The 22,015-nt window shown below is 41.8% G+C and overlaps 1 protein-coding gene across 1 annotated transcript; it reads left to right on the top strand.

Annotated features, from left to right (window-relative positions):
• Positions 1 to 3,198: 3,198 nt before the first annotated feature.
• Positions 3,199 to 20,739, top strand: LOC306775472 (gamma-glutamyl hydrolase; the record flags this gene model as incomplete). Its single annotated transcript, XM_079265913.1, has 9 exons — positions 3,199 to 3,307; positions 5,193 to 5,307; positions 6,760 to 6,810; positions 7,313 to 7,397; positions 7,950 to 8,088; positions 9,580 to 9,686; positions 18,826 to 18,916; positions 19,212 to 19,349; positions 20,607 to 20,739. The coding sequence occupies 9 exons, from the start codon at positions 3,199 to 3,201 to the stop codon at positions 20,726 to 20,728; spliced, it is 957 nt and encodes a 318-aa protein (XP_079122039.1). The 3' UTR covers positions 20,729 to 20,739.
• Positions 20,740 to 22,015: the final 1,276 nt, after the last annotated feature.

Genomic DNA, 22,015 nt, shown 5'->3' with positions numbered 1-22,015 from the left:
CACGGCTGTGTAACCTCCGAACAGTTATCAAAACTTACACGGTGAACACGATGCCAGTTTATAGAACTTACAATCCTTAATTTCTGTTAGATCCACTCACACACATGTACATTCTATGCTACAAAACCCCCACTGCTGTCATAACAATCCTGTCACAATGCTTCGTCAATTTATCTTTAAAAATTTAGTCAAAGCAATTCATACTCACACCCGGTACTTCTGATCAATTCAATTTGGTTTTTCCTACATACAATTCTGCAGATTTCATTTAAATAGGCTCTGCGCTTACCTTTTGATTGCAGCTGCTTTGATCAGTTTCCCGAGGTGATAAGAATCGTTCCGGCAGGCCTCCGGAATCCCCAGCCTCTCGGGAAAACACCTGTTGTTTTGTCTGTTGACAGAAGAAAAAGTCCGTCACGAGATGTCTCTCCTACTGATCGTTAAAACCATCGCTGCTACCATGTTGAGAATAAATCTCATGTTGAGGAGAAAACTCAGGTGAACAGACTTAGGTCGAGGCGTTTAGCTCAATTCAAGCAATAAGGTTTATTTGTGACAGAAGTATTATGTCCAGCAGTTAAACGTGCACGGACCTAAAAAGTTCACTCTGTAGGAGTGAATGAAAAGCTAGAAGGCGCTTAAACAGAGTGCGCATGCGTTCATATATTAGGTCCTCCTTTTGGAGCCTATTGGTCAAAGCAATAGTAGGAGGCGGATTTGTTTTTAGCATTCAAATAGCCTGATGGAGCACTGAGCATCTCCGCCCACACTGGCTCACGTCCGGGATCCGCCTTCTCTGGAACGTCAGTGTGTGAGATGTTGATTGAGCCGCATATTGTTATGTTCGGCCAACTAGATAAGCTAGGCGCTAGATATGCAAGGGCGCCTCTTTCTATCTCTAAGATGGAGCAGGCAGTTGAGACTGGTTCTCTGTAAGACTATGTGACATTTAACTGGGGCAAAAGCTATCCTTCAGAGTTCTAGTAATTTCCACTTTGTTCAGGCGAGTGCGAGAGTGCCCCACCTGGCGTTTTTGACCTTCTTGTACTAGAACTCACATATCCGCGTATAAGCTGTGTTTAACATTGAATGAATGTATATTTTTATTTACAAGGCCGACCATATATTCCTCATTTAAGGCAGCTCTCCTGGGATCTCAACTCTTTTTGACAACTGATAAAAACACGATGTTCATGTCTATTTTACAAAGAAGGACAAATCACTTTAAAATGCTTTAGAAACATGGTCTTAAAAATCTACATTTGAGTAAATCTTTAGCAGCCACATCAAATTGTTTCCAGGATATTCAACCTTTGTTTCTTTATAATGCATTTAATACTTGACTTGTTTCTTTACGGTTCTTGTACAAAGGGAATAACGTAGTCCATGAACATGAGATATGTGTTTACAGAGAATTACAATCCCTCCTCTATTGTGGAGGTTGGTTTATGACGTTTTTGCCGGTTACACCTACAGTCTGTTATGTTCAAAATTTCCCAAACAGAGGAGAAGAAGCAGCCCCCCCCCCCCCCCCGCTTTAAAGCTTAAATTCCTCACAAGTCTGTGGGCATATCTCTGACATCTTTTTTGATGTCTGGTGGTTCGCAGCAGATACTGCTGCATCTCTTACCCGGCGGCAGCACGGTGAACAGGTTGTGGCTTGGTGGGTGTCTTCTCTTACTGTAAATGATCTTGAAGGAGCATGCCCACTGTAACGGTCTCTTGCTCCTGAGTGAATATAGCTCTCCTTCCACCTGCATGTGGCAGCCTTGCAGTTCTACAAAAAGTAGATGTGCAGTTACAAAAAATATTCATGCAGTACAATACATACAGTGATGAACTTTACAAATGTCGATTGAAACAGCTGCATAGAGTGTAGTACAGTCAATTTGCAATTACAAAAATACAGTAGCATACTGTAGCTGTTCTCTTCTCTGAATGTCCTTACTATGGTGGACACAGAAAATCGGCTCAAATTGGGGTGCACTCTAAGTCCTGCTCCCTCATTGTCAGTCCGTGGACTACAACATGGTCTATGACTGTTGCTTGAATTTCATCAGATATTTCCACTCTTTGTCTTCCTCTTCCTATTCGTCCTCCTCTTCCTCTTTCTTGCCGTCCTCTTCCTCCTCGTCGCCCATCTCACATACGCACTTGTCCTCGTCCTCGTCCTCTCACATTGTTTCTTCTATCCATTCTCAGACTTTCTCCTTCCCACCTTCAACCACCTGTTTGCTCTCTAAACTGGCTAATATTGGTTGTGTCACATCATTTGATACAAGTGAAATCCATTTTGAGTGATTGTGTTGAATCAATGACATGTGTTCTCTATTTGTATTTGATTGTTGCCACTTGTGTTCACCAGTATGGATGACATGTGCATTAGAGTGCAGAATGTGTTTTGAGACTGAGAATGTGTTTAGAGTTTTGCTGAGAAGTCAAAGTGAGATCTGCAAATTGTGTTTTACCAAGTGACACAGTTTAAGGTATTGACAACAGACTGCACAATTAGCTAAATGAGTTCAGGGAACTGAGAACTTTGTTCAGCCAACGGGTGTTTCAGCATTGCATGACATGACTACCTGTATAACCAGAAGCACAGCTCCTATTTCAACATTTGCTAACATGCAGAAAGTCAATATACACCTGGTGTGCTGTCAACAGACAGATATTCAGGATTGTGCTGTCAATTTATAATGTTCATGTGACTCAGCAGTCTCAGTCACGGTGGCCGATGTGTTTCAAGGGGGCGGGGCCTATTCACGTCACTATATCGGTACCTAATAATAATATTCATAAAACAAGGAGTTCTATCATCACCTCAGCCTTCGTCCCTCGTCCTCTCTGTCATCAAACGGTTTATTGATAAGAGATGGCACTAAATTCTACCTGAACTGCACCACGTGGACGAGTCTGTGTCGACAAGCGGTGGGCCTGATCTGGTGGATCTATTTATGCGAAGACGGAAAAGGACGTCCCAGGTGTCCCACGTGTGACTGGCTTGATGCTCCTCTTCAGGAGATAAAAGCAGGAGATCAGAGGAGGAGAATCATTTCACATTCTGTGCCTTTTATTTCATATTTTTTTTAATAGACATAACACATTGTTCTGCCAGGTTTCATCCTCACCGAGTAGACCCAGCCTCTGCATCCCCTGTCTCCAGCGTTTTATATTTTCATTCCCGCACCGGTGTTTTGGATGTGTCGGCCGACTGCAGCGCTGTGCGCGGTGCTGAGCGCGTGTCTCTGCGCGGCGCATCTGTGCGCGGCGGGGACAAGCCAGCGGCTCAATCACCGACCGGTCATCGGTAAGATTCAGCCCCGTGAACGGGCTTCTGTGTGTCCGTCCGTCTCCGTGCACAGAGAGAGAGAGAGAGAGAGAGAGAGAGAGAGAGAGAGAGAGAGAGAGAGAGAGAGAGAGAGAGAGAGAGAGAGAGAGAGAGAGAGAGAGAGACGGATTATGACTGCTGTTATGTAACTCTAACTGAGAGTTATCACCATTCAATAAAATGACACACGCCAGATGTCCACATCTGTATTTTAAATGTTGTCTTTCAACACGAAAAAAATACCACAAAAATATGTGACCTGCAAATACCGGAAGTATTTCTTTCACTTTTTCTTGCTGGAATTCTTTTTTTTTCATGCTTTATTTGTCTTTGTGTCTGTCGCATAATTGTTAGGGTGACTTGTGCAAATGTGTGCTGTTACACAGTGTACATGGCAACATTCATAACCACACACAGTCACACTAAACCGTTAATAGCTGTCAATAAGGTCACCTGTTTAGTCTCTGCAGAGGCTAAAAGAAAACCATCCTGAACCTTATCTTTGATATACGGAAGCAAACAGCTGTGAGCTCACCGATAAGAAGCCGTGTCTTAATGTATTACACACACGGAAGAAGTGATGGGTATTAAGGAGAGAGGTGAAGCGGGTAAAACAATGAAACGAAAAGATAACGCCATGAAACTTCCATCAGACAATCGTTCTTTTGTATTACAGGTTTTCTGAAATGATAGATTTGAATATGAAAATGAGGCATTATTCAAATGTGACTTTTGTTGAATTTAGGAAAAATCGACACGCAAAATAGACCAAGTAGTAAAATAAACCGGAACGTTGAATGTTTTCCTTTCTCTTGTCTGGAAGAGGACGTGTTCATGTCAAAAAGGACCAGTGCATGCAAAACAGTGTCCCGCCTTCGCAATAACAGTTTTCAACTTTACATGAAAATATTTGAAGTCACGTAATCATATACAGGAAATTGTCGCGTCAATCAATGGTCTTTGTTGTATTTACTGTTCCAGTATGACTGAGAAGTTATTCATAAATAACACCGTTGGGTTTGTAGGCTGCGTTGGCATCAGCTCTGGCTCTTTCAGAAATAAATTAAAGTTTGGATGGTTAATGATTTGTGTAGAATATTGGGCGGACTTGATGGAGGTGCCTCTTTTTATTTGTTTATTTGTTGATGTGTCTCTTTGTTGTTTTGTTTGCATCTCTTTGCAGTTGCCTTGCATCTCTTTGCAGTTGCTTTGCATCTATTTGCAGTTGCCTTGCATCTCTTTGCAGTTGCTTTGCATCTCTTTGAAGTTGCTTTGCATCTCTTTGCAGTTGCTTTGCATCTCTTTGCAGTTGCTTTGCATCTCTTTGCAGTTGCTTTGCATCTCTTTGAAGTTGCTTTGCATCTCTTTGAAGTTGCTTTGCATCTCTTTGAAGTTGCTTTGCATCTCTTTGAAGTTGCTTTGCATCTCTTTGCAGTTGCCTTGCATCTCTTTGCAGTTGCTTTGCATCTCTTTGAAGTTGCTTTGCATCTCTTTGAAGTTGCTTTGCATCTCTTTGCAGTTGCCTTGCATCTCTTTGCAGTTGCTTTGCATCTCTTTGAAGTTGCTTTGCATCTCTTTGAAGTTGCTTTGCATCTCTTTGAAGTTGCTTTGCATCTCTTTGCAGTTGCTTTGCATCTCTTTGCAGTTGCTTTGCATCTCTTTGAAGTTGCTTTGCATCTCTTTGCAGTTGCTTTGCATCTCTTTGCAGTTGCTTTGTGTTTCTAGTTGAAGTGACATGTTGCAGCTGAAGGCCTGGGATGCCCCTGACACTTTGGGCCTCTGGGTCTGGTCGGCCTGTTCAGTAATCCATCCATGTGTTTTTTGAAAGATATAAGTCTTGTTTTTTGTCTTCGTTCCTCTCTAGGTGTTTTGGCGCAGGAAAATCTTCCAGGAGACCCGTTTGCTCGTGGCTCATCATACATTGCGGTGTCCTATGTGAAATACCTGGAGGGAGCCGGAGCGAGGGTTGTACCCATCAGGTACAACATCCAGATGTGAAACCTCTCTCATGGCTGTCTGGTGTAGCAGCCAGACTGGACTCAGCTGTAGTAGCGGCTCTGGGGCCACTTTTAGCTGCAGGGTGTTAACCAATGCCGTCATCTTTAAGATCCCATTAAGTCCAGTGCATGCATTCCCAGGTGCCCTGGTTTCAACATATACCTGGGACCTGCTTCATGTCTTCAACTATAGTGATTTAAAGTTTGAATCTTTAAGATTTAGGGTCCTGTGGCACGTGTAATTCAATCCTCCAGAAAACACTCTTGTCCTGTCGACAACTTTAACTGATTACATCCAGTCTACCCGCCCGGGACAGATACAATGCATTCCCTGTGGCTGCTTCACAACACAAGTCACCTCGATGGGGGGGCTTCTTCTGGCTGGTTTTACATTGTGATGTAAACCAGCAGATCGTTTTCCCTTTGTGTCTCCTTTAATGGGCCATTTCCTTCCACAAAACGTTACAAAACAAAGAAGAGAGCCCACGTGGTTCTCAGCAGGAACAGAAGGGCTCAGATTACAAAGTAGCTGAGTTCTCAACGAACAAGACGAAAGTCTGAAGAAATCAATTTTAAGGCTTTTTTGGTCTCATGCTTGAAACAAATATATGGCACGATCACTTCTATAAAGGATATTGGTTCATTAGATAAATCATTGATAACATCCTTGTTGTATATTATGATACAATGACAAAACAAAGGCCACTTTAGCGACAGCAAACAGTCAAACAGAACATTAATACTCATTGTAGCTGCTCTAATCAATATTTTCAAATAACAATAGATCAAATCACTGTGGAATGTATCGGTATTGTTGTTATTAACTATCATATCTTGCTGAAAGACTTTGTCATCAATATTACGTCGTCATATCTTATGTATATTCATTTTGTTTTCTCTATAATAGTGGGAAATCAAATAAGCCCAGTGGGTTTTCTGCCTCTTCCTGCTCTGTGATATTATTTATCTCTGTTATGTTTGTGTATTTTTTACATTGTGCAAAATAAACTGAACTAAAACTAAACTTGGTATGTAGATGATGAAACAGGAACCACTTCTGCTGATGCTGGAAGCTGGTGATGGCGAGATGAAGCTTCTGCACTGATTGTCACAAGATTGTCAAAAAATGTTTTAAAACTTGTCAAAATGTCCCACAGGTGTGTCTGCTCATTGGTTACATCATCGGTTTGTATCTTCTCATGAGGAGAACCTGCCTTCTCCAGAGGGATTCATCACGTCTTCCATTGTTTTGGAGAGTTCGTGGATTCAACTATTTTTATGCCTCCGTCACATTCTTGTGAACTCGATTTCTCAGGAAATGCCTGAAAAACCAATGAAACGATTGGACAGACGTGGACGTAAACTGCAGCTTGACTTGTACTTCTACTTGTAATTCTAGTTTTAATCTCTTTTTCTGCTTTTTTCCGTCACCAGAATCAATTGCACAGAAGAAGAATATGCGAACACCTTCTCCTCGATAAATGGGTGAGTAAACTGGAGTTCTCTTGTCAGTTTGTGTTGGTAAGTTTAGCAATGTCTTGGTCTATTACGGCACAGTTGTCGGTCTTTAATCTGGTCAAAGGCTTCAAACTGCAGGTTTTGGAACACTGTGCAAAGTGTAAATGTACATAAACAGCAGATTTCCGGCCACTACTTTTCTGCTGAGAGAAGTTGCGCATTTTACAACAGAATATTGTTCAAAGCTGTCAATGCACATCAGTAAAGTCCCATTCGTTTGGATAGACGCTGTATACGTCAACTTAGAGTTATTTGCAACACATAAATAAGGAAACATCAATGGTCATGGCTTCACTCTTTTCGCTGTGTATACTGTCTTCACGTTCTGTAAAATGTAAGCGCATATGTTGCACTCATCACGAGTCATGTTTCGACACATGAAAACTGTCTAAAGGTGACGTCAGTGATGCCGTAGGCGAGATTTCCAGTCCCGTACAGCCTAAACGTAAACAGTGTGTGATGTCCTCAGGCTGCTGCTGCAGGGAGGAGAAGTAGATCTTCAAACGTCGCAGTTCAGTCGAGCAGCCAGGATCTTCTACAGACTGGCTCTGAAGGTATAAAACACCTGACTGCCCAGGGATAGTAGTACTCTCTTATCGGTTCTTATTGATTCTTTTATGAGAAGAAAAAAACGATTAATTGAGAAATGATTCGACATTATTCTTGTATGTCAAAAAAATATTTCTTGAGCAGCAATACAACAAGCTCCAAAATCTTTAAAATACATTTGCAGTCAAACAATTACCTCAGTGATTATCTGTATTGATTATCACACCAACTCACACGAGTACAAACACAACGAGGCTGAAGACCAACGAGTCAGCGTGATGGCGTTTAGTCGTCTTATTTAGCCACTTGTTGGCTACCGCCTTTTTAAAGACACGAAGAAGCTTCAAAATGTACAAGAAGGGGAATTTATTGACGTGTTTACATCATAACAAGACATCAAAGATATTATTTCAGACTGTTGGAGGCACATTGAGCCTCAGCTGTACTTGCTGTGCGGCCGTATGAGATGGAAGCACTTGGGTCGGAGGTGTAGGTAGAGTTCCGTCGCTCCTTCCTCGTTGATAGATTCTCATTCCTCACTCTGCTGCCCCCTGCAGGCCAACGATGCCAACGACTACTTCCCTATCTGGGGAACTTGTCAGGGCTTACAGCAGCTGTCTGTCCTCACAGCCAACACAAACCTGCTCACCCTCACCGACACCATGGCCGTGGCTCTGCCTCTCACTCTAACACCAGGTATGCTTCTCTTCCTGTCCTCTGCTCTGTTCCTGAGTTATTGTTCTTCAATAGCCTCCTGTCTTTATGCTGTTTTCCTCGTCACGGGACGTTCACACTTACCTCTTTTACTTTTTTTGTCAAGCAAACTTTAGAGAGAGTTAATATATGCTTCTCTCAAATTTCATAACAGGCTGTTGGTGGCAGATGATGTCTTTTTGAGATGTCTTTAACACATCAACTAGTTTCATTGTCTATGAGAGTCTATGCAGCAGAACCAGATAGTTACGCTGTCATTGGCCAGTCTGCATTCGAGGGGCGGGACTCAGCAAAGGGTCAACTGAGACAAAATCCTTTTTTCATTGTGGCACATTGTAGCTTCTTACTGAACTAAAGACTGTTTATGACCACAAGTTGGACATCGACTGACTCGAGGAAGTCTCTGTGTGTGTTTTCGTTACAGATGACAACCTATCGCATCCTCACACAACATATGAGATCTTAAGAAAAGTTACTCATCGTTTTTCGTGCGGTTTTCCGATGAAAGTCCAGCAACGCGCGTCGTTACGCACATGCAGTCTTTTCAAAATAAACTTCCGTCTTCACAGGAAACCACTCAGTTAGGTTTAGGCAACACAAATACTTAGGTTTAGGAAAAGATTGTAGTTTGGGTTAAAAGGGTATAGAAGTACGAAAGTTACGTGACAAATACATCAACTTCTCTTTTTACATGCGGGCAACGAACAGCGGCCTCCTGGCTGAAGGATCGCTGGTTGTTGCTCCCTGAATATATAGGATCCTTTTATTTATGACATCTTAACATTGGATTCTCTTTATCTCAATCCTCCCCTTATAAGAAAGTATATCTATAATATCAGCTGTTGTGCTTAACGTGGGACAATCAGGTCAGTTCTCAGGTAAAGGAGATGTGACGCCTTCTTGTCTTTACTGAATTGTTACACTAAGATTGTTGTACGCTGTCACACTAGTTATCTCAAATGTTTCTCACATCATCAAATAGCTATCCTCTTGAAATATAATAGCATTTTATTAATCAAAATATTATATGATATATCCTTCAATGTGAATCACATATTTGAATGTCTGAACTGTTCCTTGTAGGGTTGAAATATTTTTTTCTTTTCACATTTAAGGGGGATTTCAATTATTGAAATCCTTCTAGAAAATTACTAAAAGAGCATAGATTCCTGTCAGCAAACAGTTACTACATTGTGGTGGGTATTCGACCCACAGTGGTATCACTCATGGTGCACAATATGGTTAAATGTGGGCGGATCCCATGCAAATGAGCCTGAGCATTGCTCTCCTTACCCTTTGATCACATGTAGCTGGCCCTCACCTATGACCCTGCTGTCAAGCGACTTATTCCAATTGTAAAGCTTTATTAAACAACCCTTTCTAATTATCATTAAATGTAACTTACCTTGTTGTGTGAACTGCTTCTCCTCCGGACCTCCTGCCTCGCCACAATCCGGTGTCCGTCCCCTTTAGCGGCCCAGTCCAGCCGTCTCTTCCGAAGTTTCCCCAAAGACCTGCTGCAGTCTCTGGCCCAGGAAAACATCACCTCCAACTTCCACAGCTGGAGTCTGTCTTTGCAGGTATTTTCTGCTCCCCTTCTCTCATTTCCCTTCTTTGTTGTCTTCTTCTTTTTCTTTTTTTGAGGTGCATGTGTCAGAATTCTTCAAACAAAGTGTTTGTCGGATCATCAAATAGCATCCAACCCCCCCTTTCCTCACACTGTTCTGACTTGGAGGCTGCATCCACCTAGAAATCTGTCGAGCCCTTTTCAAACAATAATCACAAGCTTTCCAAAGTTCGGAAATTCACACAACGTAAGCAGCTTTTACTTCTTGCAAATGAAGGACTTTGCTCCAGGCAATGTGAAAGATAATTGTTTGTGGACAGCAGAGAGTAAACATTACTGGATGTGTTTTCATCTTGTTAAGTCGTGTGAAGGTGTTGGGTTTTTGCAAACCAAAGATCACGGGTTTGAATCCCATTCACACCTTCAAAGCCGACAGGAACTGTCAATGCCTGGTTATGATGAATGAGATGGAGCTGGAACGTGAAGGCGTGGTGGCCAAGTGGTAAGGCGTTGGTCTTGTAAACCAAAGATCATGGGTTCAACCCCCATCCATGCCTTGGAATATTGTGTTCAAAAATCAAACTAAGGGTCGTGCATTCTACATCCATGTCTGGTTTGTGAGGACCTTCCATCTATAAGCTGTCATTGATTGTTTATGTGATATCAGAAACATAAGGTTTTATGTTTACAATAATACACCGTAATTTGATGATAACCCAAAATACGTTTATGTTATGAGGTAAAAGGGCGGCACAAGCACACACGATCGGACCAAGGTGGACCCATCCACCTTAGTCGGCATGGTGGATGGGTCCAACAAACAGTCATCCATCAGCCAGAAGGCCGCTGTTCATTCCCTGATTGTTTTCGGAACGTCAAACAGAATGCAAAACACAGAGCACAGAAAGTAGGTGTGAAGGTGTGAAGGCGTGGTGGCCAAGTGGTAAGGCGTTGGCGTGATGCAACGCATGAAAGCATGGAAGAGCATGGAAGTCAGCGCTGGAACTGACTGACAGATGCGGTTAAATTTTTTATAATTAAAGAGTAAATACCGAGTTACAGCGTGGTGGCCAAGTAGTGAGGCGCTAGTCTCGTAAACTAAAAATCATGGGTTCAACACCCATCCATGCCTGGCTTTTAAATACCTATATCAAAATCTGTGTGATGCTTAATGGGACATCAGGAACGTATGTTATGGTCGCACTCCAGCGCAAGCTGCTATTTGTTGAATACATCTCAGCTCAACACTTGAATAAAAGCAGCTGCTTCACGCTCTGTATTTGCAATGTAAAACAGTTGCATACACGTTATAACTCACCCCATAGCATCAAGTCACCATCTGTTAGTTTGTCCACACAAGTACGCTTCAAATAAAGTGCTTGTTGGATCGTCAAACGGCAACGAAAACCTGCTTTGCAAGGAAAGTGGAACGAAGTGGAACTAAACAAATCCCCAAACGTCGTGGCAATGAGACACCTCTTTGAACTTGTTTGTGTGAGGGCGTGGTGGCCAAGTGGTAAGGCGTTGGTCTCGTAAACCAAAGATCATGGGTTCAACCCCCATCCATGCCTTATAAGGTCCACAGGATATTAAACTCTTTGTCTTCTAAAAGGAACCCCATCGATACATCCATCCATGTCTAGATCAAAAGGAGCTTTCCATTTCAAGCTGTCATTGATCCTTGTGACATCAGAAACATAAGGTTTTGAGTGTGGCTCAGTTCAGACTCGTCTCTTCCAGCTATAAGTCATAAAACTGTGCAGTATTATAAAAAAAATATGTATGGGGAACATTTGCGACAATGAAACAAGCATAACTTTGTGATTTTGTGGCGTGGTGGCCAAGTGGTAAGGCGTTGGTCTCGTAAACCAAAGATCATGGGTTCAACCCCCATCCACGCCCTGGAATATTGTGTTCAAAAATCAAACTAAGGTTGTGCATTCTACATCCATGTCCGGTTTGTGAGGACCTTACATCTATAAGCCGTCATTGATTGGTTATGTGATATCAGAAAGATAAGGTTTTATGTTTACAATAATACACCGTAATTTGATGATAACCCAAAATACGTTTATGTTATGAAGTAAAAGGGCGGCACAAGCACACACGGTCGGACCAAGGTGGACCCATCCACCTTAGTCGGCATGGTGGATGGGTCCAACAAACAGTCATCCATCAGCCAGAAGGCCGCTGTTCATTCCCTGATTGTTTTCGGAACGTCAAACAGAATGCAAAACACAGAGCACAGAAAGTAGGTGTGAAGGTGTGAAGGCGTGGTGGCCAAGTGGTAAGGCGTTGGCGTGATGCAACGCATGAAAGCATGGAAGAGCATGGAAGTCAGCGCTGGAACTGACTGACAGATGCGGTTACATTTTTTATAATTAAAGAGTAAATACCGAGTTACAGCGTGGTGGCCAAGTAGTGAGGCGCTAGTCTCGTAAACTAAAAATCATGGGTTCAACACCCATCCATGCCTGGCTTTTAAATACCTATATCAAAATCTGTGTGATGCTTAATGGGACATCAGGAACGTATGTTATGGTCGCACTCCAGCGCAAGCTGCTATTTGTTGAATACATCTCAGCTCAACACTTGAATAAAAGCAGCTGCTTCACGCTCTGTATTTGCAATGTAAAACAGTTGCATACACGTTATAACTCACCCCATAGCATCAAGTCACCATCTGTTAGTTTGTCCACACAAGTACGCTTCAAATAAAGTGCTTGTTGGATCGTCAAACGGCAACGAAAACCTGCTTTGCAAGGAAAGTGGAACGAAGTGGAACTAAACAAATCCCCAAACGTCGTGGCAATGAGACACCTCTTTGAACGTGTTTGTGTGAGGGCGTGGTGGCCAAGTGGTAAGGCGTTGGTCTCGTAAACCAAAGATCATGGGTTCAACACCCATCCATGCCTTATAAGGTCCACAGGATATTAACCTCTTTGTCTTCTAAAAGGAACCCCATCGATACATCCATCCATGTCTAGATCAAAAGGAGCTTTCCATTTCAAGCTGTCATTGATCCTTGTGACATCAGAAACTTAAGGTTTTGAGTGTGGCTCAGTTCAGACTCGTCTCTTCCAGCTATAAGTCATAAAACTGTGCAGTATTATAAAAAAAATATGTATGGGGAACATTTGCGACAATGAAACAAGCATAACTTTGTGATTTTGTGGCGTGGTGGCCAAGTGGTAAGGCGTTGGTCTCGTAAACCAAAGATCATGGGTTCAACCCCCATCCACACCCTGGAATATTGTGTTCAAAAATCAAACTAAGGTTGTGCATTCTACATCCATGTCTGGTTTGTGAGGACCTTACATCTATAAGCCGTCATTGATTGGTTATGTGATATCAGAAAGATAAGGTTTTATGTTTGCAATAATACACCGTAATTTGATGATAACCCAAAATACGTTTATGTTATGAAGTAAAAGGGCGGCACAAGCACACACGGTCGGACCAAGGTGGACCCATCCACCTTAGTCGGCATGGTGGATGGGTCCAACAAACAGTCATCCATCAGCCAGAAGGCCGCTGTTCATTCCTTGATTGTTTTCGGAACGTCAAACAGAATGCAAAACACAGAGCACAGAAAGTAGGTGTGAAGGTGTGAATGCGTGGTGGCCAAGTGGTAAGGCGTTGGCGTGATGCAACGCATGAAAGCATGGAAGAGCATGGAAGTCAGCGCTGGAACTGACTGACAGATGCGGTTACATTTTTTATAATTAAAGAGTAAATACCGAGTTACAGCGTGGTGGCCAAGTAGTGAGGCGCTAGTCTCGTAAACTAAAAATCATGGGTTCAACACCCATCCATGCCTGGCTTTTAAATACCTATATCAAAATCTGTGTGATGCTTAATGGGACATCAGGAACGTATGTTATGGTCGCACTCCAGCGCAAGCTGCTATTTGTTGAATACATCTCAGCTCAACACTTGAATAAAAGCAGCTGCTTCACGCTCTGTATTTGCAATGTAAAACAGTTGCATACACGTTATAACTCACCCCATAGCATCAAGTCACCATCTGTTAGTTTGTCCACACAAGTACGCTTCAAATAAAGTGCTTGTTGGATCGTCAAACGGCAACGAAAACCTGCTTTGCAAGGAAAGTGGAACGAAGTGGAACTAAACAAATCCCCAAACGTCGTGGCAATGAGACACCTCTTTGAACGTGTTTGTGTGAGGGCGTGGTGGCCAAGTGGTAAGGCGTTGGTCTCATAAACCAAAGATCATGGGTTTAACACCCATCCATGCCTTATAAGGTCCACAGGATATTAAACTCTTTGTCTTCTAAAAGGAACCCCATCGATACATCCATCCATGTCTAGATCAAAAGGAGCTTTCCATTTCAAGCTGTCATTGATCCTTGTGACATCAGAAACATAAGGTTTTGAGTGTGGCTCAGTTCAGACTCGTCTCTTCCAGCTATAAGTCATAAAACTGTGCAGTATTATAAAAAAAATATGTATGGGGAACATTTGCGACAATGAAACAAGCATAACTTTGTGATTTTGTGGCGTGGTGGCCAAGTGGTAAGGCGTTGGTCTCGTAAACCAAAGATCATGGGTTCAACCCCCATCCACACCCTGGAATATTGTGTTCAAAAATCAAACTAAGGTTGTGCATTCTACATCCATGTCTGGTTTGTGAGGACCTTACATCTATAAGCCGTCATTGATTGGTTATGTGATATCAGCAAGATAAGGTTTTATGTTTACAATAATACACCGTAATTTGATGATAACCCAAAATACGTTTATGTTATGAAGTAAAAGGGCGGCACAAGCACACACGGTCGGACCAAGGTGGACCCATCCACCTTAGTCGGCATGGTGGATGGGTCCAACAAACAGTCATCCATCAGCCAGAAGGCCGCTGTTCATTCCTTGATTGTTTTCGGAACGTCAAACAGAATGCAAAACACAGAGCACAGAAAGTAGGTGTGAAGGTGTGAATGCGTGGTGGCCAAGTGGTAAGGCGTTGGCGTGATGCAACGCATGAAAGCATGGAAGAGCATGGAAGTCAGCGCTGGAACTGACTGACAGATGCGGTTACATTTTTTATAATTAAAGAGTAAATACCGAGTTACAGCGTGGTGGCCAAGTAGTGAGGCGCTAGTCTTGTAAACTAAAAATCATGGGTTCAACACCCATCCATGCCTGGCTTTTAAATACCTATATCAAAATCTGTGTGATGCTTAATGGGACATCAGGAACGTATGTTATGGTCGCACTCCAGCGCAAGCTGCTATTTGTTGAATACATCTCAGCTCAACACTTGAATAAAAGCAGCTGCTTCACGCTCTGTATTTGCAATGTAAAACAGTTGCATACACGTTATAACTCACCCCATAGCATCAAGTCACCATCTGTTAGTTTGTCCACACAAGTACGCTTCAAATAAAGTGCTTGTTGGATCGTCAAACGGCAACGAAAACCTGCTTTGCAAGGAAAGTGGAACGAAGTGGAACTAAACAAATCCCCAAAAGTCGTGGCAATGAGACACCTCTTTGAATGTGTATGTGTGAGGGCGTGGTGGCCAAGTGGTAAGGTGTTGGTCTTGTAAACCAAAGATCATGGGTTCAACCCCCATCCATGCCTTATAAGGTCCACAGGATATTAAACTCTTTGTCTTCTAAAAGGAACCACATCGATACATCCATCCATGTCTAGATCAAAAGGAGCTTTCCATTTCAAGTTGTCATTGATCCTTCATGTGACATCAGAAGGTTTTGAGTGTGGCTCAGTTCAGCTTGTCTCTTCCAGCTATAAGTCATAAAACTGTGCAGTATTATAAAAAAAATATGTATGGGGAACATTTGCGACAATGAAACAAGCATAACTTTGTGATTTTGTGGCGTGGTGGCCAAGTGGTAAGGCGTTGGTCTCGTAAACCAAAGATCATGGGTTCAACCCCCATCCACGCCCTGGAATATTGTGTTCAAAAATCAAACTAAGGTTGTGCATTCTACATCCATGTCTGGTTTGTGAGGACCTTACATCTATAAGCTGTCATTGACTGTTTATGTGATATCAGAAACATAAGGTTTTATGTTTACAATAATACACCGTAATTTGATGATAACCCAAAATACGTTTATGTTATGAAGTAAAAGGGCGGCACAAGCACACACGGTCGGACCAAGGTGGACCCATCCACCTTAGTCGGCATGGTGGATTGGTCCAACAAACAGTCATCCATCAGCCAGAAGGCCGCTGTTCATTCCCTGATTGTTTTCGGAACGTCAAACAGAATGCAAAACACAGAGCACAGAAAGTAGGTGTGAAGGTGTGAAGGCGTGGTGGCCAAGTGGTAAGGCGTTGGCGTGATGCAACGCATGAAAGCATGGAAGAGCATGGAAGTCAGCGCTGGAACTGACTGACAGATGCGGTTAAATTTTTTATAATTAAAGAGTAAATACCGAGTTACAGCATGGTGGCCAAGTAGTGAGGCGCTAGTCTCGTAAACTAAAAATCATGGGTTCAACACCCATCCATGCCTGGCTTTTAAATACCTATATCAAAATCTGTGTGATGCTTAATGGGACATCAGGAACGTATGTTATGGTCGCACTCCAGCGCAAGCTGCTATTTGTTGAATACATCTCAGCTCAACACTTGAATAAAAGCAGCTGCTTCACGCTCTGTATTTGCAATGTAAAACAGTTGCATACACGTTATAACTCACCCCATAGCATCAAGTCACCATCTGTTAGTTTGTCCACACAAGTACGCTTCAAATAAAGTGCTTGTTGGATCGTCAAACGGCAACGAAAACCTGCTTTGCAAGGAAAGTGGAACGAAGTGGAACTAAACAAATCCCCAAACGTCGTGGCAATGAGACACCTCTTTGAAAGTGTTTGTGTGAGGGCGTGGTGGCCAAGTGGTAAGGCCTTGGTCTCGTAAACCAAAGATCATGGGTTCAACCCCTATCCATGCCTTATAAGGTCCACAGGATATTAAACTCTTTGTCTTCTAAAAGGAACCACATCGATACATCCATCCATGTCTAGATCAAAAGGAGCTTTCCATTTCAAGCTGTCATTGATCCTTGTGACATCAGAAACATAAGGTTTTGAGTGTGGCTCAGTTCAGACTCGTCTCTTCCAGCTATAAGTCATAAAACTGTGCAGTATTATAAAAAAAATATGTATGGGGAACATTTGCGACAATGAAACAAGCATAACTTTGTGATTTTGTGGCGTGGTGGCCAAGTGGTAAGGCGTTGATCTCGTAAACCAAAGATCATGGGTTCAACCCCCATCCACGCCCTGGAATATTGTGTTCAAAAATCAAACTAAGGTTGTGCATTCTACATCCATGTCTGGTTTGTGAGGACCTTACATCTATAAGCTGTCATTGACTGTTTATGTGATATCAGAAACATAAGGTTTTATGTTTACAATAATACACCGTAATTTGATGATAACCCAAAATACGTTTATGTTATGAAGTAAAAGGGCGGCACAAGCACACACGGTCGGACCAAGGTGGACCCATCCACCTTAGTCGGCATGGTGGATGGGTCCAACAAACAGTCATCCATCAGCCAGAAGGCCGCTGTTCATTCCCTGATTGTTTTCGGAACGTCAAACAGAATGCAAAACACAGAGCACAGAAAGTAGGTGTGAAGGTGTGAAGGCGTGGTGGCCAAGTGGTAAGGCGTTGGCGTGACGCAACGCATGAAAGCATGGAAGAGCATGGAAGTCAGCGCTGGAACTGACTGACAGATGCGGTTAAATTTTTTATAATTAAAGAGTAAATACCGAGTTACAGCGTGGTGGCCAAGTAGTGAGGCGCTAGTCTCGTAAACTAAAAATCATGGGTTCAACACCCATCCATGCCTGGCTTTTAAATACCTATATCAAAATCTGTGTGATGCTTAATGGGACATCAGGAACGTATGTTATGGTCGCACTCCAGCGCAAGCTGCTATTTGTTGAATACATCTCAGCTCAACACTTGAATAAAAGCAGCTGCTTCACGCTCTGTATTTGCAATGTAAAACAGTTGCATACACGTTATAACTCACCCCATAGCATCAAGTCACCATCTGTTAGTTTGTCCACACAAGTACGCTTCAAATAAAGTGCTTGTTGGATCGTCAAACGGCAACGAAAACCTGCTTTGCAAGGAAAGTGGAACGAAGTGGAACTAAACAAATCCCCAAAAGTCGTGGCAATGAGACACCTCTTTGAATGTGTATGTGTGAGGGCGTGGTGGCCAAGTGGTAAGGCGTTGGTCTTGTAAACCAAAGATCATGGGTTCAACCCCCATCCATGCCTTATAAGGTCCACAGGATATTAAACTCTTTGTCTTCTAAAAGGAACCACATCGATACATCCATCCATGTCTAGATCAAAAGGAGCTTTCCATTTCAAGCTGTCATTGATCCTTCATGTGACATCAGAAGGTTTTGAGTGTGGCTCAGTTCAGCTCGTCTCTTCCAGCTATAAGTCATAAAACTGTGCAGTATTATAAAAAAAATATGTATGGGGAACATTTGCGACAATGAAACAAGCATAACTTTGTGATTTTGTGGCGTGGTGGCCAAGTGGTAAGGCGTTGGTCTCGTAAACCAAAGATCATGGGTTCAACCCCCATCCATGCCTTATAAGGTCCACAGGATATTAAACTCTTTGTCTTCTAAAAGGAACCACATCGATACATCCATCCATGTCTAGATCAAAAGGAGCTTTCCATTTCAAGCTGTCATTGATCCTTCATGTGACATCAGAAGGTTTTGAGTGTGGCTCAGTTCAGCTTGTCTCTTCCAGCTATAAGTCATAAAACTGTGCAGTATTATAAAAAAATATGTATGGGGAACATTTGCGACAATGAAACAAGCATAACTTGTTGATTTTGTGGCGTGGTGGCCAAGTGGTAATGTGTTGGTCTCGTAAACCAAAGATCATGGGTTCAACCCCCATCCATGCCTTTCTTATTAGGAGCAAAAAATTAAAACTAACTGCGATACATAAGTTGAATATTGTAAATGTCTCATGTAGGAGTACTGTTTCATAGCACTCCACTGAATTTGACCATATTGTTTTATTTATTTTCCATGCAGAAGGAGCAAAGTCACTCCAGGGCTTCAAAAACTACATTAATATAAGTCAAGACCTAAAATCTCTGCCTTTGAACCAACAGAACTACAGCCAAAATGGCAAGCTGAAGAGGTTTTACAAGGTCCTGTCCACTAACAACGATGGGAAGGAAGAATTCATCTCCACCATGGAAGGTACCATTACTCCCTGACTCGTTTGCAGTTTAAATGTTGTGTTATTTCATGTTGTTCATGAGTGCACGTGATGCAACAAATAGCTACTGTGGTTTCAGCTAGATGGCACCATCACCTCATAACTGAACTGGTGTTTTGAATAATAATAATAATAATAATAATAATAATAATAATAATAATGAGGGTGATGCTGATTATTCCGATTCAGACGACATTGGGAATTGTGGAGATGATGAAATAGGGGTATTGATTATTGCAATGATCATCTGCCGACAATGTTTCTGGTTCTCCTCAGCCTACTGCTACCCATTTTATGCAGTGCAGTGGCATCCAGAGAAAAGCTGCTATGAGTGGGTGGATAAGCCGGGCTTGATTCACTCCACCACTGCTGCGGCAATCTGCTTCTACACTGGCAGCTTCTTTGTCTCTGAAGGTAACGTGTGGAACCTCTACATGCTTTTATTACACCAGCTTATCAGGTTGTTACTATTTATTTCATAGCAGAATATGTCCAAAATACTAGGTCACTGATTTCACAGGAATTTAATGTAAATCAGGCCACAAAGATCTGATTAGTTCGGTACATAACTCATGATGCAAAACAATAACTATTTACAAATATAACTGTGTTAAGACAAATCCATCATGGAATGATTTCTGACTATTCAGTTATTGCTGTTACTGTTTTTACAACGTGAAGTGGCTTTTAGTACCTTTTAAAGTACTATACAAATTAAATGTGTCATTATTATCTTCATCAGCAGATGGAGTTTGACGAGTTCTATTTGAATTTCAGAAGGAAATTCTCGCCCATGTTGGCTTAAAATCAATCAGAGACATTGATAATGCCGTTGATGATTTGCCATTTTCTTTTGAAAAGTTAGTAAATTGTAGCAGATGTGCAGTCATTAGCATTTCCATTCAGTGTTGTTTTTCCCATCCATCCAAATGTGCATTTTATGGTTTCCTCGATAGATCAGCATTCACGAAATATCTTTCAAAGTAGCTTATTAATAGTGTTTGCTTTCAATTCAAACCAGATTTCCTTTTAGTTTAGATTGTATGATTTACATTTTGTTTCATATTTAATCTCATTATCTATCCAGGATCGTCCTCATTTTGACACGCTTTGGTTCATTTTGTAAAAAGAAAAAAGTAAGTTTCATGAAATCTTAAGTAATGAGGTGAAAATGAAACACCATGGTCTACATTTTGTCTCCGTTATTTCCAACTACCTTCATCATTTCAAGTGTTATTGTAAAAATAAATGTTTCTGTTTTCTAAACTGCCATAACTCTTGAATTGTTCAAGCGCAACTGAATTAAAATGACACACAAATCAACTCAGAGCGAAAAGATGACTGTATTGTACCAATAAGCAATTTATCACCAACATCAAAGCAACACAGTGATACACAATTGTTATGGAAATTCTTTATTAGGAATAACCACTTGAGTTGTACCGTCTCGTTTTCAAGAACGTATCCTTGAACAAATCCAAAGCTATTCGCAGATAAGACGTAGATATTATCCACAAATAATTGCCAACCAGAAGGATTGTCTGGAAGCAAGTTGAATGCTTCGAGCTCATTTCATTATTTAGCTGTGAAGGAAGCAGCAGCTGTCAGTTTCTTAACGCTCCTTTTTTTCTCCTCTCTTCTTTTCTTCTTTCCTCTCTTTCTCCCCTTCAGCCATGAAGAACCAGCACCACTTCTCCAGCCCCAAGGAGGAAGACCGAGCTCTCATCTATAACTTCTCTCCCGTCTACAGAGGCGCTGAAGCCATCTTTGCGCATAACTATTACTTTGATTGATTGACAGCAGCGAAGGCGAAGCGCACTCGGTCAAGTCACAATTTGTCATGAGTGGAGCAAGTTCAAAACAAACATCAAGTCAGTAATTAGCAGCTAAGCGTAGCTGATTAGCACAGTTATATGACATGCAGAGGTGGCGACAGGACAGTGATGAAATGAAGTGATGAATGATGTAAGAAGTAAAAAATAAAAAGGGATGAAGTGAAATGTTGATGATATGATGCTGTCTATCCAAATCACCTTAGAGTGTGATCATTCGTTTTTTTAACGGGGTTGTCTGACCGGCTCAAAAAGTGACAGTAGTAACATTGAAGGGACTATATTCTACCTCCAGTTATTTAGGTCCAATAATTCAATTAATTTAAACGAATCATGATAATAGTGATAGATACTTTGTGAAGAAAAATAAGATACAATTTCAAATATCCAATTGTTTAATACACCAAAAAAACACATCCCTGTGTGTTTCAAATGCTTTACTGGATGCCTCTACTGGTGTTTGACACTATTACATTTCATCCGTCTCCTAAAATCAACCACATGGGGATCAACATTCAAAACCACTCAAGTTGCCTCAAGTACGCAGTCACCCGCTCCAATCATTTCCCAAATCACTGCCCGTTTGGTTTTTGTATTTCCTTTGTTTTGTTTCTGTCCCTGTAAACATGTTTCTCTGGCTTTCTGGAGACAATCCATCATCGTCACCTCAGCACATAATGTTGGTTTTGTTTGATGAGAAACAAGTTCCCTACGTTGCGCACCAGGCTCCAACCTGTCTACAGTTTTGTAATAAAACAAGAAAATGATACCGTTGACAAATGAGACACTAACTAGGCAGGCTGTGCTTTTAGAGCATTCGTAGTCAAACCTAGGAAAAGTATGTGATCAACGGAATCATGAACCAGGAAGTATAAAGCAAAAAGTCATACTGGGATGCAGGACGGGAGGTGAAGATGAAGGTGGAGGCGTCAAATAAACACTCAAATCAACACTGGTCTTTCCTCCAGGAAACCAGCGAGCAAAACGAACCTTTGTAGGAGGATACGTTTAACTAGGCGTGCCTCAATTAACAACTCAATCTACAAATGCTCACAAGGGTCATGGTGTGGTGGCCAAGTGGTTAGTCTTGTAAACCAAAGATCATGGGTTCAACCCCCATCCATGCCTTATAAGGTCCACAGGATATTAAACTCTTTGTCTTCTAAAAGGAACCACATTGATACATCCATCCATGTCTAGATCAAAAGGAGCTTTCCATTTCAAGCTGTCATTGATCCTTCATGTGAC

This window comes from Melanostigma gelatinosum, assembly GCF_949748355.1.
Source record: "Melanostigma gelatinosum genome assembly, chromosome: 3".
In the NCBI taxonomy this organism is placed as follows: Eukaryota; Metazoa; Chordata; class Actinopteri; order Perciformes; family Zoarcidae; genus Melanostigma; species Melanostigma gelatinosum.
The sequence above is the reverse complement of the archived record's forward strand: the minus strand, read 5'-3'. Positions and strand labels throughout refer to the sequence as shown.